The 15,386-nt window shown below is 50.5% G+C and overlaps 1 protein-coding gene across 1 annotated transcript in view; it reads left to right on the top strand.

Moving 5' to 3' along the window:
- TRIM71 (tripartite motif containing 71) overlaps positions 1-15,386 on the top strand; it is a 385,784-nt gene that overhangs the window by 308,292 nt on the left and 62,106 nt on the right. Inside the window, exon 3 of the mRNA XM_086942098.1 lies at positions 6,675-6,809. Within this exon, the coding sequence (XP_086798224.1) occupies positions 6,675-6,809 (135 nt within the window). The remainder of the gene's footprint in view (positions 1-6,674; positions 6,810-15,386) is intronic.

Here is a 15,386-nt window from a genome sequence, read left to right as displayed (position 1 = left end):
CGGGAAGTTCCACTGGTTCCTTTCCCTGTCCCTGGCTGTCTCATGCAAATTCATTGTCAGGGAAGTGGTTACCGAAAAATTGTGTGCAAAAGCCTTTTTATTGTTATCGAAGACATTGGAGCGTTGACGTTGGAGGATGGGACTATTCCTCTACCTCTACTCAATCCCCATACCGACCCATTGTATTTCACAGTAAAAGAGGACAATCTGCGCACCAGTGGCCTGTTTCTTTACAGTAAGTGCATTGGTCCTGGGCCAGTTGACGTGGGGGTGGGTGTGTTCCAGTAGTTGCGGGCATACAATTATACTGCGGACCTTACTGTTTCCTCCCCCTCTAATGTTTATTTGGGAAAGCATTACTTTTTCTTTGAGTTCTTATCTGTTTCTTCCTCTATCTTATTCTGCAAACATTCATATTATAGGGCCATAGTCAAGATCTGTGTGGGTGTTGCAGCAGGCCACGTGCTTTCGCGACTCTGTAACTTTGTGAAGATGGGTGGCAACAAACCTTTAACAAAAGTCTGAACTAGTAAGTGTCGACCTGTCTCAGTCGTCGCGTCCTGTCTACTATAGTCAATAAACACCTGGCTGAGGCTGGAAAAGTAGTCAGATGTAGGTTCCTCAGATTTTTGTTTACAAGCAGTGATAGCTGTCCAATCTACCTTCCTAGCTGGAATTGTGGCCTTCAGTTTTTTTAACTATATTACCTGGCAGCTCTAAAATAGCTTATGCAGGCCTTTCATCTGATTTTCTATCCCTATCCATTGTCGTCAAATCTTCCCACTTATGCTTGAACAATTCAGTCAGTTAATAACGAAAAAATAAGATTAAAGTATGATAAGGTTAAGAGAATAAAAGTATTAGTTGTAATAAAACATTTGTTGCAGTTCCAATGTTGAGGACGCAATCTTGCAAGAAAAGCAGATAGCGGAATTCTAGAAGAGGAACCAGAGTGAATAAGTGTGGCTGTCTCTTCTCTGTCCCATTCCCTCCTGTGGGTTCCTCAGTTATTCATGTGCTTGGCTTAACGTGGTTGGCTGGGAAACTGTAGTGGGGGCATTGGGACCTGGCGTCGTTCTGCTCCAGTGCATCTAGGGCAATAGCCCCATCCTGACGTATATAGTCTTGCGAGAGGCTTAAGTGTCCATATTGTAGGAATTCCGGAGCCACGCTGTCAATCTCAGTGACGGTAGGCTGAAATGAAAAACCTGCCCTCCTGACTTGCTCAGTAAATCCGGATGGCATGGCAATCTCCTGTGTGGCACCTTGGACAGATGTAGCATGTCCGGGTACCACCACTGACGAAGCCACTCTGATGCAATCAGGATCATCTCTGTCCTGGACTTGTAAATCTTGTTGATCACCAGTGGTATGAGAGGGACTGGTGGAAAAGCGTAGAGTACTTTCTCTGACCAGTCGATCAACAGTGCATTCCCCCTGGAGCCTGGTTGGGGGTTATCTGAATACAAAGGTGCTGCATTTTGAATTTCCTGCAACAGCAAATAAGTCTGTCTGGTGCACCCCATCTTTAAAAGATGTCTTAAGCTATCTCGGCTTTAAGCACCCAGTCGTGCGCTTCAGCGAAGTTTCGATTTAGGTTGTCCGCTTGTACATTGAGGGGGTTTGGGAGGTGAACTGCAGATATCGACATGTTCTTGTGAAAAGCCACTTCCAGATCGCTTGATCCTCCAGAGACAGGGGTCTGGATCTGGGCCCTCCATGCTTGTTCAGGTAATAATTCATTGTTGTATTCTCCGTGTGAACTAGCTGGGAATTTGACTTGTTGGAGGAAAGAACGCCTTGAGTTCTAGCATGTTGATGCAGTAAAGTTTTTCCTTTTCCAATCACATCCGGTGTACCTGAAGGTATCCCGTGTGAGCGCCGCAACCCTGAAGGGACGCATCTGTGACAAGAGTTTGCTTGGAAAGTTCCTGGTGGAAAGGATCTCCTTTCAGAAGATGAGATAGTTGCATCCACCATCTCATAGAGATTTGGACTGAGTGAGGTAGGGTTATAGTGTCCTCCCAACAGTTCGAGATCTGAGACCATTTGGTCCTCCAGAGCTTGCTGTAAAGATCTGATCTGTAGCCAGACACTCAGAACAATGAATATGCATGAGGCCATCGAGCCCAGCAGAGAGGATACCTGCCTGGCCGTGGGATGAGGACTACTCAGGAGAGTTTGACTCTTGTGGAGTATTGATAATAGTCTCTCCTCCCCAGGAAACGCTTTTGCGCTTGCAGCGCCCAGAGTTGCGCCCAAGTAGTGTATCCTCTGCATTGGATTGAGGACAGATTTTTTAAAATTGACACACAGACCTAACTGGTTTGAGGTGAATGCAGCATCTTAGATGTTCCTGCAGCAGGGTGGGAGAGGCACTTTTGAGCAACCAATCGTCTAGGTAAGGATAGACTAAGATCTTTTTCTTTCTCAATCGTCGCTACCACCGTCTTGCATTATGAGAAGGTGCGAGAAGCTGACTTTAGCCCAAAGGGCAGGACCTTGAACTGGAAGTGGTGTGATTGCATTCTGAATCTTAGAAACTTCCGGTGCTTCTGAGAAATTGGGATGTGAACATAAGCATCCTGAAGATCTGTATAACACATCCAGTCCCCCTGATGAATGTGTGGAATGAATTGGTGTAAATCCAACATTCTGAATCTCTCTCGGAGGACAAATTTGTTTAAGAGTCTGAGATAGAGTATAGGCCTGAACTCCTTGTTTGGACTTTTGTTTGGGACCAAGACGTAACAGGAATAGATACCCTTCCGATGTTGGTGCAAGAGAACCTCTTCATTGGCCTGTTTTTGTAGCAGGATGGAGACCTCCTCTCAAAGCATATTTATGTGACGTACTGTATTTTTCCTAGGCGGTACAGACTGTGGTGGTGACTTGAATCTGAGTACTCATTCTGCACAATATTGAGTACCCATCTGTCCTGCGTTATTTTGGTCCACTCGTCCAAGTGAAAACTTATACTTCCCTCCCCCCACCCCCGCAGTGGGTAACTGAGTTGGGGGAAGCAATGGCTCACTGCTTAGCCTGTTGTTAAGCTGCAGGGGTGGCTTGTCTTGAACCTCCTCTTCCTCTACCAGGTTGACGATGGTGGGAGTGAGATCTCGCCTGATGTTGCTGCGATGACCAATGAGGGGTTAGAACCCTCTGCTGGTATTGGCGACGATCATACGGTGAGTAGCGGCGTCTAAAATCCTTTCTTTTCTCTAACCCCACAGCCTTCAAGGTATTTAATTCGTATTTGATTTGTGACATCTCATCGTCAGCATGAGAGCCAAAGAGTGAGGTTCCGTTGTAGGGGAGATTGAGAATTCTGTGCTGGGCCTCTAGTTTTAAACCCGTAAGTCTTAACCAAAAAGATCGACAAGCGCAGATTCCATGAGACTAACCATGAGCAGCAAGGTCTGAGGCATCTCTGCCGCGCTTATGACTTGATTATCCACAGGACTCCTTTCATGTATGATTGTTTTGAAAATCCTGCCGGTCTTCCTTTGGTAGCTTCTCTGCAAATTGTGATAGGGAGTCCCAAAGAGAGCGGCCATATCTGCCCAACACCGCTGAAACGCTAGCCACCTTCATAAAGGATGCAGATGTGTTGCACATTCTTTTGCCAGTTGAGTCCTTGGCTTTGCTGTCCTTATCCGGGGGAACAGCAGAAGAGGATGACCCAGTGTGAGACTTTCCGGCAGCTCACACGATGACAGTCAGTAGGTGGATCAGACCCAAGAAATAACGAGTCCTGTTCCGGTGCCCTGTATTTCTTTTCTATCCGTGATGGTGCTGCTCCCACTGAAGCCAGAGTTAGAAAGGTGTGGAGAGACGGGTCTAACAATCCAGGTACCAGAGGAAGTAGAGTTCCAGAGGAGGACCTATGATGCAAAGTTTCGAAAATCACAGATGTCGAAGGTGCAGAAGAAGGCATTTCAATGTTGAGCTTTGCAGCTCCTCTACACAAGACCTCATTAAAAGCCACAATATGATCTACCGGTGATATCCTAGTTGGTGGAGTACATGAGAGTCGATGAGTAGTCAGCCTTCGAGGGTCTAGAGTCAGTGGACCATGAAGGTGACCTGCGTCTTCGTTCTCTAGGAGAGCGGCGTTGAGATCTTGCAGACAGACTCCTAGGAGACCTTGATCTGTGTCTCTTCGAGACTGATGACCTCTGAGGAACTGCACGTCTCTCTTGTCTAGAAGGAGAAAGAGAAGGAGAATATCCTGTCAATTTGATCCTCCTGATCTTCCAGTCCTTGGTTTCCCAACTATCACTGGGAGATGTTCGTAGGACGTTCTGGAGCTGGAGAGACGTCCGGAGTGATCTGTACTATCCGGAGTTCAGGGGAAGATGAAGCACTCCTGGACGTCAGAACCTGGATTTCCCTCTAAGTCGAAAGGAGCTCTCGTCGTCAGTGCTGGAGACCGATCCAACCTCAGCCTCTTGGCAGGTGGAGATCCGTGGATGGACGTAGGTCTCGAAGTCGACCACCTCGACGTCGACCCGAACGGCGATCTCACCGGTGGCCTCAATGAAGGTGACCTTCTCCTCGACGCCGGAGGATACCTTTGCACCATTCTCGTCTGCTTCCTTCTCGACTGCGATCGTTTTGGGTTTGCCCTGCTGTCGGCGATAATGCCCTTGATGGACTATAAGCCAGCCTTACCGGCATCAGATTCAATGTAGTTGTCTGAGGTGCTCATGAATGTCTGGGTCCCGCCGTTGTAGGCGAGCCGGCCCTGGACCGTCTGCGAGGCGGTGTCTGCGTCGGCCGATGGGAGGCTGAAGCATCTGAGTTTTGACTTCGTACCTGAAGTCGTTCGCCTCGACGCGTCGACTTTGACTCTGAAGGTGAGCACAAAAGAGTATTTTCGATGTTGATCTGTCCCTCGACTGAGAATGTGACCGGTGTCTTCTTTTTTCACCCCTTTTCTTGTGCTCTGACCTTATTTGAGAGGATGGCTCTTTAGAGGGATGTCCTTCAAGGCCACCAGTTGACTCGTTTCCTCTCTTCTGCATGGCATGCAGCTTGATCTTCTCCCTTTCCCGAACGGTTTGTATGGAAAGTTGCTGACACTAGTAGCACTCATCAGGTCTTTGAGAAGATGGTAGGCACACATTACAGACCGTGTGCGAATCTGACTTTGCAATCTTTTTCCCACAGGAAGGGCACTTATTAAATAAAGCTGGCATTCTGACAGGGAAAATATCTTGAAAGTCAGAAAAAATGATGAAAATAGTACGTCGAGTGAAGTCGAGAAAACTCACTTGAAAATGCCAATTAGTGACAAAAAAAACACTAACTCACAAGCTCAATGCTCCAGGATCCTCACAGAAGGAGCCGGAAAAAAAGAACTGACCAAACTGTGACCTGTGGGGCATGATGGGAGCCTGTAGGTACTGGAGGTCTTAAAGGCACGCACCAGTTTTTTCTGAGTGTTCTATACGCAGCCTTCTAGGCTAATCTGCCTATTACCTTGCCTTTTTCCTTTGAAAATAAAGGCTATGTTAAAAAAAAGTTACGACCACATTTTCTCTGTGTCATGAAAATGTTATTTTATATGTTGTAAGATTTTCAAATAAAAAAATCTCAATGCAATATTGGCATATTTGAGCCTAATCCTGTTGAGGCTGCATATTTACATACATGTCTGTATATTTGAAATATATATTAACATATCTATATACACATATGCGTATATTTTTGTTATTGGTCCGGACTATTCAGTGCTTATGACTATTGACGAGTATCCCCTGGAAGAGAACTGAGGGTCCAATCCTCTAGTGTAGAAGAGGGCCCCTAGCCATCCAGACACAATAACAGTGGCCCACGGGGTGCCTTGTATGTTAGACTCGACTGCACTGCATCACCCTCGTGGGGGGCAGTCAAGGAGAGGAATTCAGAGTCCCCACGTCTCAGTCCAGGCCCAGGGCACTACATGTCCATGAAGTTATTTTTTGGGGGGCTCCAGCGTCGCCTCACCTGGCCAGGCACCTTTGTTGACACACCTTTAGTGTGGGACTAGCCTCCTTTCCCATCCCTCTGGGCCAGCGACTCATCCAAGCCCAGGGGTTGTTGAGGGAGGCGCTGCTTGAACCTCCGGCCCAATCGCCCCAGGCCCAATGGCAAATGCGTAGTGGCGGCTACCCAGATAGGTGTCTCAAATCGGTCTCAATTTGTTTCTCCTTAGTTTGATATCCCCAGGTCTTCTCTTCCCACGTCCTGTGTCAACACACCCCTCTTTTAATCCCACATCATCCAAACTAAGTTTTTGGTGTTACCTACACCTGCAAGTCCTGCCTCTCTGTCCACTTTGTTACATAATTGTGCCATCTAGCAGTGTCCATGTACGCAGTGTTTTGCCATTTCAGCGTTTGCTAAATCTGTGCTTTTTCCCCACCTGCTTATCTCCCTCAACCCTATATTTTCCCAACCCTGATTGTTACCCTGTAACCAAGTTATGGATTGGGAAGATGTGTAGCATGAAATGGTCTGGTAAATGGTGATGTGGTATAGTATAGCAGGACAGTGTTATTGTAAATTAGCCAAGTAGCCTACTGTACAATAGGGTTGATCACAGATCGTAAATTGTGTCTTGAAACTGGATATTTTTGTTTTTTCATGTGATTTGCACCTTTTGAATGTGTGTACTAAATGTTTTTCAGCTGAGCATCGAGCAGGCCCAAGCTGTTGCAGACCAAGTAGAAATAAAAGCCAAAGTCGTTCAGTCTGAGGTCAAAGCTGTCACTTCCAGACACAAAAAAGCACTTGAAGAAAGGGAGTGTGAGCTTCTTTGGAAGGTAAGTAGGTCTTAGGTTATTTTTTCTCTTGGGAAATAGATTAACTGGTGGGATCTATAATTCTTTGCAAATTATCAAAAAGAGTTATTCTGCTACAACCCTTTGCCTCCAAACCCTTGCTCACATTAATGCTGGGATCCCCCAGGGTTTATGAACTGGTTCATCTCTCCTCTTTTCAACATCTGATCTACATATTCATTTGCCTGGACTGATTCAATACTTAAGTCTTATTATGTTGCAACTGCGCTGATGCCACAGAGATCATATCCCAGTTCAAGTATCTCAGTGACACCATAGCAGCCAAGTAGGCAAAACTGGAAGACTATCAACCACCTTTAAGCTCCTTACTCAAATCTGAAATCCTTAGATTTGTAAGCTTGCCATCAGCGCAAGAGATCTGCCTAGCCACTCCTGGGGGAGTGGAGGGGTTGCCCGGGCTACCTTCGGGGCCCTAAGCAGTCTAATGGCAGCAGATGACAGAGGTCGCCAGCATGTTCTGAATCAAGGTGGCGGAGGGACGCCACTGGGGTGGTTTTTGAGAGAGGAAATATAATTAAATCTTGATGCAGAGAGCTGTGCAGGCTTTATACCATAGACCGCTGTTCCTGTTCTGTCAGCATGGATGGACGCTGCCCCTGAAGCATAGAACAATGGCACACAATCGGCTTGAAGCACAACCCAGTTAACGTGCATGATTAGCGGTAACAGTCTCACAAGATATGAGTGAATCTGTCTCCGTGCAGCCCAGCAAACCTGATAACTTTTCTTGGCAGGGTGTCCGGGCCATGCTGGCCCTCACTAGGCCTAACCTGAGCCCAAATAAATGAGGCATTACTTGGACCCTACTGGGTGGAAAAAAGACAGACTGCTACCTGGGCATCACATCCATTTGCCTGTGATGCTGTTTTGGCATCCAGTGCCTCAACCTGCCTAAGGTCAAGAGCTCCTGCGTTGTGGGGGGTGAAGGCCCAGGTTTGGGCCCCTGAATCTCTACACATATGACTGCTGCGACTCACTTAGACATGTGTTGACCCACAACACCTGTGGAGGCAAGGCTTTCTCTAATCTCCAATTATGGCATTGTCCAAAAATAAAGTGATAAAAAAGATATTGATAAAGGATGAGTCACATACCCATTGGACGGAAAGACCACAGATGCAGGAGGATCCTGAGAATGCACTGTCTTAAGCATCCACAGAAGTTTCAGGAGTGAATCTGCAGCCCTGCCCAACGATGGGGACAATTTATCTGAAAGAAACAAGTTAGTGTTAGATTCCTTACCATAGAATATCCACAGGCATCAACTGGATCCGGAAAGTTTTCGTCAGCAGTACCCCTGCACGTCGGTAGGCGTCGTTTGCGCGTCCGTCGTCTGCGTCGTGATCGCCGGGATGACATTGCTGGAGTACTTAGACGCCACCCTCGCGCCCTGACATCAGTTCTTCTTTTTCTTCGTGCCAGCAAGCTCAGATCAGGGAAGAGCTTACCCTTAGTCATTTTTTTCACTAACTTTTTGGAAATTTTTGTCCATCTTTTTCAAGTCAGCTCAACTCCTGGTGCCAGTAGGGATGCCCGGTTTCAAGCCGTGTGACGCCTGTCACGACTACCGACCCCCACCGCCGGTGTCTCTACTGTTTGGGGGCCGACCACGATGACAAGTCGTGCCCCGACTGCCGTCGAAGGATAGGCGGGAGCGTTCCCATAAGCTACTCTAGCTCCGGCAGTCAGCACCGCCCGACTCGAGGTCCCGGTCGAGGAAGAAGTCGAGAGACGGTCACGGAGCCATCACCGATCGTCGGGATCAAAGTCCTCTCACTCAGGTAAGTCAAGGCAAAAGAAGTTGAAGAAACACCATTGTTCTTCGACCTACCCTCGCGCGACTCTGCCGAGGGTTCAGGTGGCGGCTCCGGGGGAGCCCGTGCAGTCGCATCCAGCCCCACACCCTCCTGTCCCTGTCCCTGTGCTCAATGTGATTCCGGAGCAGATTTGAGACTTCCTCGTGGCCATGAGGACTCTCTTTCTGCTGTCTGGCCCTGCCGGCGCGCCTTCGGGGCCCGCAGGTCTGACTGGGGGGTCCTAGCCCTGTGATGCCGGCGGCTTCGGCCTCTGTGCCGCCAGCAACTTTGGTCCCAGCGCCGCAGGACCCCATGGGATCCAGGCCTGGTTGACCTCACGACTCCTCCGCCGGCAGCGACCCCCTTCAGAACCACCGGTGACGCCGGCCCCGCTTTCAGCCCGGGCTCGGCATTGGACGAGCACCGATTGGCGCCGTCTCCGACTGGTGAGTTGTTCACTTACGCCCGGCTCCGTCATTTCTGCCTGTTTATCAGGACATTCTTGACACTTCGCCTGACACTGGTTTTCTCTCTCCTCCTTCCGTGGCTACGGAGTAGGGAGCTACTTTTGCTGTGGTGCTACACAAGGCGGCCAAGGCCTTGGGCCTTGAGCTCCCTGCAGCGGCCGAAAGGACTAACCTCCTCACTGAGGTGCTTCAACCGCCAGTAAGCTCTTTGGAGCCTCTGCTGCAGTTTAATGAGGCTGCCGTTCTGTTGGGCACTTGGTCCAAGCCCACCACAGTCCCTCCTGTGGATCGGAACGTGGCCCGGCGCCACCACCCAGCTCCGGGCTACCCCTGCTTTCTGTCCCTCCACCCCTAAGAGTCTGGCTATCCAGGCCTCTACGTCCCAAACCCCCTTCCCGACTGCACCCCCGGACCGGGAATCCAAAAGGCTGGAACAGTTTGGAAAGAAACTGTTTTGCAGCGTGAATCTTTCTGGATTCACTATGCTGTGCATTATTCCGCGGTCTTGTGGTTGGGTCCGGATTCGTAGTCTTTTCTCTCTTTTTATTTTTTTTTTTTTGTGTCCCAGGTGGGCGTCGGCGTCACCCTTCCTTGGGTGTATTTCCGGTGACGTCGGCATGCTTCCTGCGGAAGCTCCCATCCCTGGGCGCCATCTTCAGATTCTTTTTTCCGCGGTCGGGTCTGGATCGTTCCCGTTGGGCTCCAGACATTTTTGGAGAAAGTACTGCAAAGAGAGAAGTTCGAGAAGAAATTGAAGGAAGAAGACCAAGGAGGACTTCGCAGACCATTGGCGAAGAGAGAAGAAGGAGAGAACGTCGAGAACTTCGACGATCATCGACGTCCACGCGGTCAGGGAGGCCTGAAACGCTCGAGGATGGACAACACGCCGTTCAAGTTCTGCCCGAATTGCAGACACAAGTACGCGCAGAAAGATCAGCACCCGGTGTGCAACCTTTGCCTACCGGTGGACCACAGAACCGAAGACTGCAACGCCTGCTCCGTCTTCGCCGCGAAGACCCTTCGTGTGAGGAAGAGTCAGAGGGTAGCACACGCCACCCTCGGAGGAAAAGCCCCGACGCCTTCGCTGTACGACCTGGGGATGTCCTCAGAGGAAGAGGACAACGCTGCCGCCGAAGACGACAGCTACACGGTCGTAGAGACCGATTCAAAGAAGACGCCTGATAAGGTAGGAGACTCGACGTCCCACAAGAGCACGAGAGACCCTGAGTCTCGAAAGAACGAGGGCCAGACCCCGAAGGCGCCGACGCAGCGACATCTGCAGTCCGCGACCACACACAGGCCCAGCGGATCCTCGGAGAAGGAGTCCCTGGCGCCGAGAGCTGTTGAACAGCAGAAGGCTCCGAAGATCGCCTCCGAAAGGGGCCGAGCTGTTGAACAGCAGAAGGCGCAGAAGATCGTCTCCGAAAGGGACCGATCGGCGTCGAGGGAGAAAGACCCGAAAACCTTGACGACATCCAAGGACCCGAAACAAGGTTCGACGTCCAAACATTCGACGCCGGGAGTCTCGCCGCCGAGCCAGGTGACGAAGAGAGGGGCCGAGCGTTCCGAAGCCGAGAACGCGGCCGAAAGGGAAAAGAAAAGACAGCGTTTGGAGGCCGAGATGGCGAGCATCTTGCAGCGAAAAAAGGATTTCGACGCCGAGATGAGTGCCTTTACAATTCCACACAAGACCAAGCACGTTGTGCTAGATCTGGTAGAAGAGGAAGAAGAACTCGTCGACACACATGGCCCGGTCGCCGAGATGGTCGACGACCAGGGAGATGAGGAGAATCCCTACGAGGATTACGGCTATGACGAGGAGGAGGGCAGTAGGGTGGACGCCGAGTCGGCCACCTCTGACCCCAACGAACAGGATTACCTGGATATCGACACCGAGAGCCCGGAGGAGGCGGTCGACACATACCCCTCGAGGCCCTCGCCGCCTGACGACATCGGGGCATACAATTCGGCGATACAGTCTGCCGTAGCGGCATTTAAGCTAAAGCTCGACGAGGAAAAGCAGAAAGCAGACTTCCTGCTCGAGACTTTGCTCCCAACACAGACAAGGAGCCAGTTCCTCCCAATGCTCGAGAGCGTCTTGGCTCAGGGACAAGAAGCATTCAAGGAGCCCGCAACATGCAAGGCGGTAACCCCTAGAACGGAGAAAAAATACAAACACTCCACGAAGGACCCGGCCTACATTCGAGGCGAGGTCTCCGCAGACTCCATTATCACGGCCACGGCTAGGAAGAGGGCCAACGTATCCACTACCTCGGGCCCACCACCGGATAAGGAGAGCAAGAGGATGGATCTGGTGGGCAGAAGGATCGAACGGAATGCTGCGACCCACTGGCGCATGGCTAACTCCAACGCTCTTATAAACAGGCACATGTACCAGATCTTGGACGGCCTGGGACACTTGGTGAAGGACCTACCCCAGGAGGCCAGGCAGAAGGCCGAGATGTTGGTCGAAGAGGGGAAAAATGCGGCAAATTCTTGCCTTAAGACAGCCCTGGACGGAGCAGACACTGCCAGCAGGCTGATGATGATGGGTGTCACAGAAAGGAGACACGCCTGGCTCAGGATTTCAGGGTTCAAACCCGAGGTGCAGCACAGTATCCTCAACACACCGTTCAACGGCGAAACGCTCTTCGGGGCAACTGTGGACGAGAAACTCAGCCAACTCAAGAAGGATAATGAGACGGCAAGGTCTATGGGGGCGTTGCAATTCAGAGGCAACAGAAGAGGCACCCCGTCACGGAGGCCCGGCGGGAGAGGTGGAAACCAACCTGGTACATCACACCAGGCTTTCCAGCAAACGCAACAGACAGACTCACAGGGACATCAAGGTCAGCAGAAGCAGTCCTGGCAGTACCAACCAAGAGGTCAGTCCTTTCGAGGGAGAAACGGACGTGGCCAGAATAGGAGAGGGGGACAGCAGCCCTCCTCGAAGTGACTCCACAGAACTCTGGGTGCCCAGCCATGTAAAGGACCCCGGGGGGCACCACGTACCAAGGGGTCGGGACAATCAAAACACCTACGACCACATGTCACCAGTGGGAGGAAGATTGAAATTTTACCTCCAGGAATGGAGAGAAATCACATCAGACAAATGGATCCTAAACATTGTCCAATTCGGGTATTGCCTGGAATTGGAGAAAAGGCCAACAAGCAGGAAACCAAGGGGAAGACCACCAGCAGGAGACCAGCTGGCGAGGCTTCAGGAAGAGGTAAAGGAACTTCTGCAAAAACAGGCCATAGAGCGAGTCCCATTCAAGGAAAGGAACAAGGGGGTCTACTCGACGTACTTCCTGGTGCCAAAAGTAGACGACAAGATGAGACCCATCCTAGACCTGAGGTTCCTCAACAAATTCATAAGAACACAGAAATTCAAAATGACCTCCCTGCAGGAGGTGCTACCGCAACTGCAGGTCGGAGACTTCATGGTCACGATAGACCTCAAGGACGCCTACTTGCACATACCGATGAACAAAAAGCACAAGCATATGCTCAGGTTCACAATCGGGGGAGGCCACTACCAGTTCACAACGCTGGCCTTCGGACTCAAATCAGCACCAAGGGTATTCACGAAGTGCCTCGCAGCAGTTGCTGCACACCTACGAAGACAGGGGATACACGTATACCCTTATCTAGACGACTGGTTGGTGAAGGCGAGTTCGTACCAAAGGTGCAAACATCACGCACAGACAGTGACGAGCACGCTCATAAACCTGGGGTTCTCCGTCCATTGGGAAAAATCGTCAATGGAACCGGAGCAAGTGAAGACCTTCCTGGGGGCGGTGATCAACACCGTGGAGGCCAAGGTGTTCCCCAGCGAGAAGAGAGCAAGGGCACTGGTCAAGGAAACTCGCCTCTACCGGAAGGGGCAAGCTCGGACAGCGAGGACTGCGAGCAAGATCATGGGGATGATGGCATCATGCATCCACCTGGTGCCGAATGTGCGGCTACACATGAGACCCATGCAAGAGTGGCTCCAGGAACAGTGGTCACAGGCGTCAGGCAGTTGGGAGGATCTTGTGGTGGTGACGCACGCAGTGCAAAGGGAGATGACATGGTGGAACATGGAAAACCTAACAATGGGAAAACCTCTAACACCCCCAACTCCGACTGTGACCATCACCACGGACGCATCCCTGAAGGGATGGGGCGCTCACATGGAGGAGCTCAAAGTGAGAGGACTGTGGACGCCAGCAGATGCGACAAAGCATATCAATTACCTAGAATTGAAGACAATCTTCCTGGCACTGAAAGCCTTCCAGACAAGACTGTACAAACAAAGGGTGTTACTGCAGACAGACAACACCACGGCGATGTTCTACATCAACAAGCAGGGTGGAACACAGTCAACAACGCTTTCAACACTGGCACAAGAGATATGGAGATGGGCCATCCCACTACAGATAGACCTGCTAGCCATTCACCTACCAGGGAAAGAGAACATTCAGGCAGACTGGTTGAGCAGACAGACATCGGCATCCCACGAGTGGGAGCTCAATGCTCAGGAAACGAGGTGGTTATTCAACAGGTGGGGAACGCCATCAGTGGACCTGTTTGCAACACGCCAGAATGCGAAATGCCAGTACTTCGCATCCAGACTACCCGAAGAGGGGTCCTTTGGGAATGCCCTATGGATAGATTGGTCCGGGAGATTTGCCTACGCTTTCCCCCCGATACCACTGATACACCGAGTACTGAGCAAGTGCAGAACGAGCAAGATGACCCTGATACTGGTCGCGCCACAGTGGGCGAGGCAGACATGGTACTCGCAGATCATGGAGATGTCACAGAGTGCACCCCACAGATTCGGCAGAAGAAAGGACCTGCTCTCCATGCAGAACGGGGAGGTGCTGCACCCAGAGCCAGAGACCATGAGCCTAGTAGCATGGCTCCTGAGGACATAGAGTTTGCACATTTGAGACTGCCAGAGAGTACCCTCAGGGTCCTTCGCGAGGCACGGAGGCCGAGCACACGGCGGTGCTATGTCGCAAAGTGGAAAAGATACACGATGTGGTGCAAACGTGAACAACTTCACAAGAAGATGAAGAAGGACTCCACAGTGCTGCGATACCTGACACACTTGCTGGACAAAAAACTCAGTTCATCCTCCTTGAGGGTTCACTTAGCGGCTATAGTAGCCTACACAAGGGGTGAGATGGGCAGAAGCTTCTTCACATCCCAGGTTGTCAAGAGGTTCCTGGAAGGAGCGAAGAGGATCGCACCGCCAAAGCGGGTGCCACCACCAGCATGGAACTTGAACATAGTTCTCACGGAACTCATGAAGGAGCCCTTTGAACCACTGCACAGGGCCTCCTTAAAGATGCTAACCATGAAAACAGCCTTCCTAGTTGCTATAACGTCATTACGCAGGGTAAGCGAACTGCAAGCGCTGACACTACAGGAGCCCTACATACAAATACATAGTGATAGGGTTGTGATGAGGACGGACCCACACTTCATGCCGAAGGTGGTCTCCAGGTTCCACATGAACCAGTCCATACAGATACCGAGTTTTTTCCAAAAACCAACCAATAGCGCTGAGCGAGCTCTGCACACCTTGGACGCCAGAAGGGCGGTCATGCATTACATTGAAAGGACAAAGCAGCACAGGAAAACGAAACAGTTCTTTGTGTCATTCGCCAAAAATTACATGGGCAAAGCAGTAACGAAGAACACTATTGCACGATGGATAGCACATACGATTCAGCTCTGCCACAACAGGGCAGGACAGGAACTAGACGAGGGAGTGCGTGCACACTCCACTAGGAAGAAAGGGGCCACAATAGCCTTCCTGGCTAACACGCCCATACAGGACATATGCCTGGCGGCAACATGGGCTTCAGTGCACACGTTCACAAAACACTACTGCGTGGATGTGCAGATGAACAAGGAAGCGCAAGTCGGACAAAAGGTGCTCCAGCACATATTCAGAAACCAGAACTCATCTTCCACCCAGCCGCCACGGAAATGAGAAACCGCTACAAAATCTATGCACAGCATAGTGAATCCAGAAAGATTCACGCTGCAAAACGATTAGTTTCTTACCTGTCGGTGTAGTTTTGCAGCTTGATGATCTTTCTGGATTCACTAGCGAACCCACCCACCTCCGCCAGAAAGATGAGGCTGGAGAGAAAAGGGGTGGTCAAAAAAAAAAAAAAAAAAGAGAAGATGAATAGATAAAATGGATTTTACATACAAGGCGGTTAAGGAAAATTCACCTACATAGAACATTGCCATCACTTCGGAAACGGAGGAAA

This window comes from Lissotriton vulgaris, chromosome 10, assembly GCF_964263255.1.
Source record: "Lissotriton vulgaris chromosome 10, aLisVul1.2, whole genome shotgun sequence".
NCBI classification, from domain to species: Eukaryota; Metazoa; Chordata; class Amphibia; order Caudata; family Salamandridae; genus Lissotriton; species Lissotriton vulgaris.
Note: the sequence above shows the minus strand (reverse complement) of the source record. Positions and strands in the feature narration are given on the sequence as shown.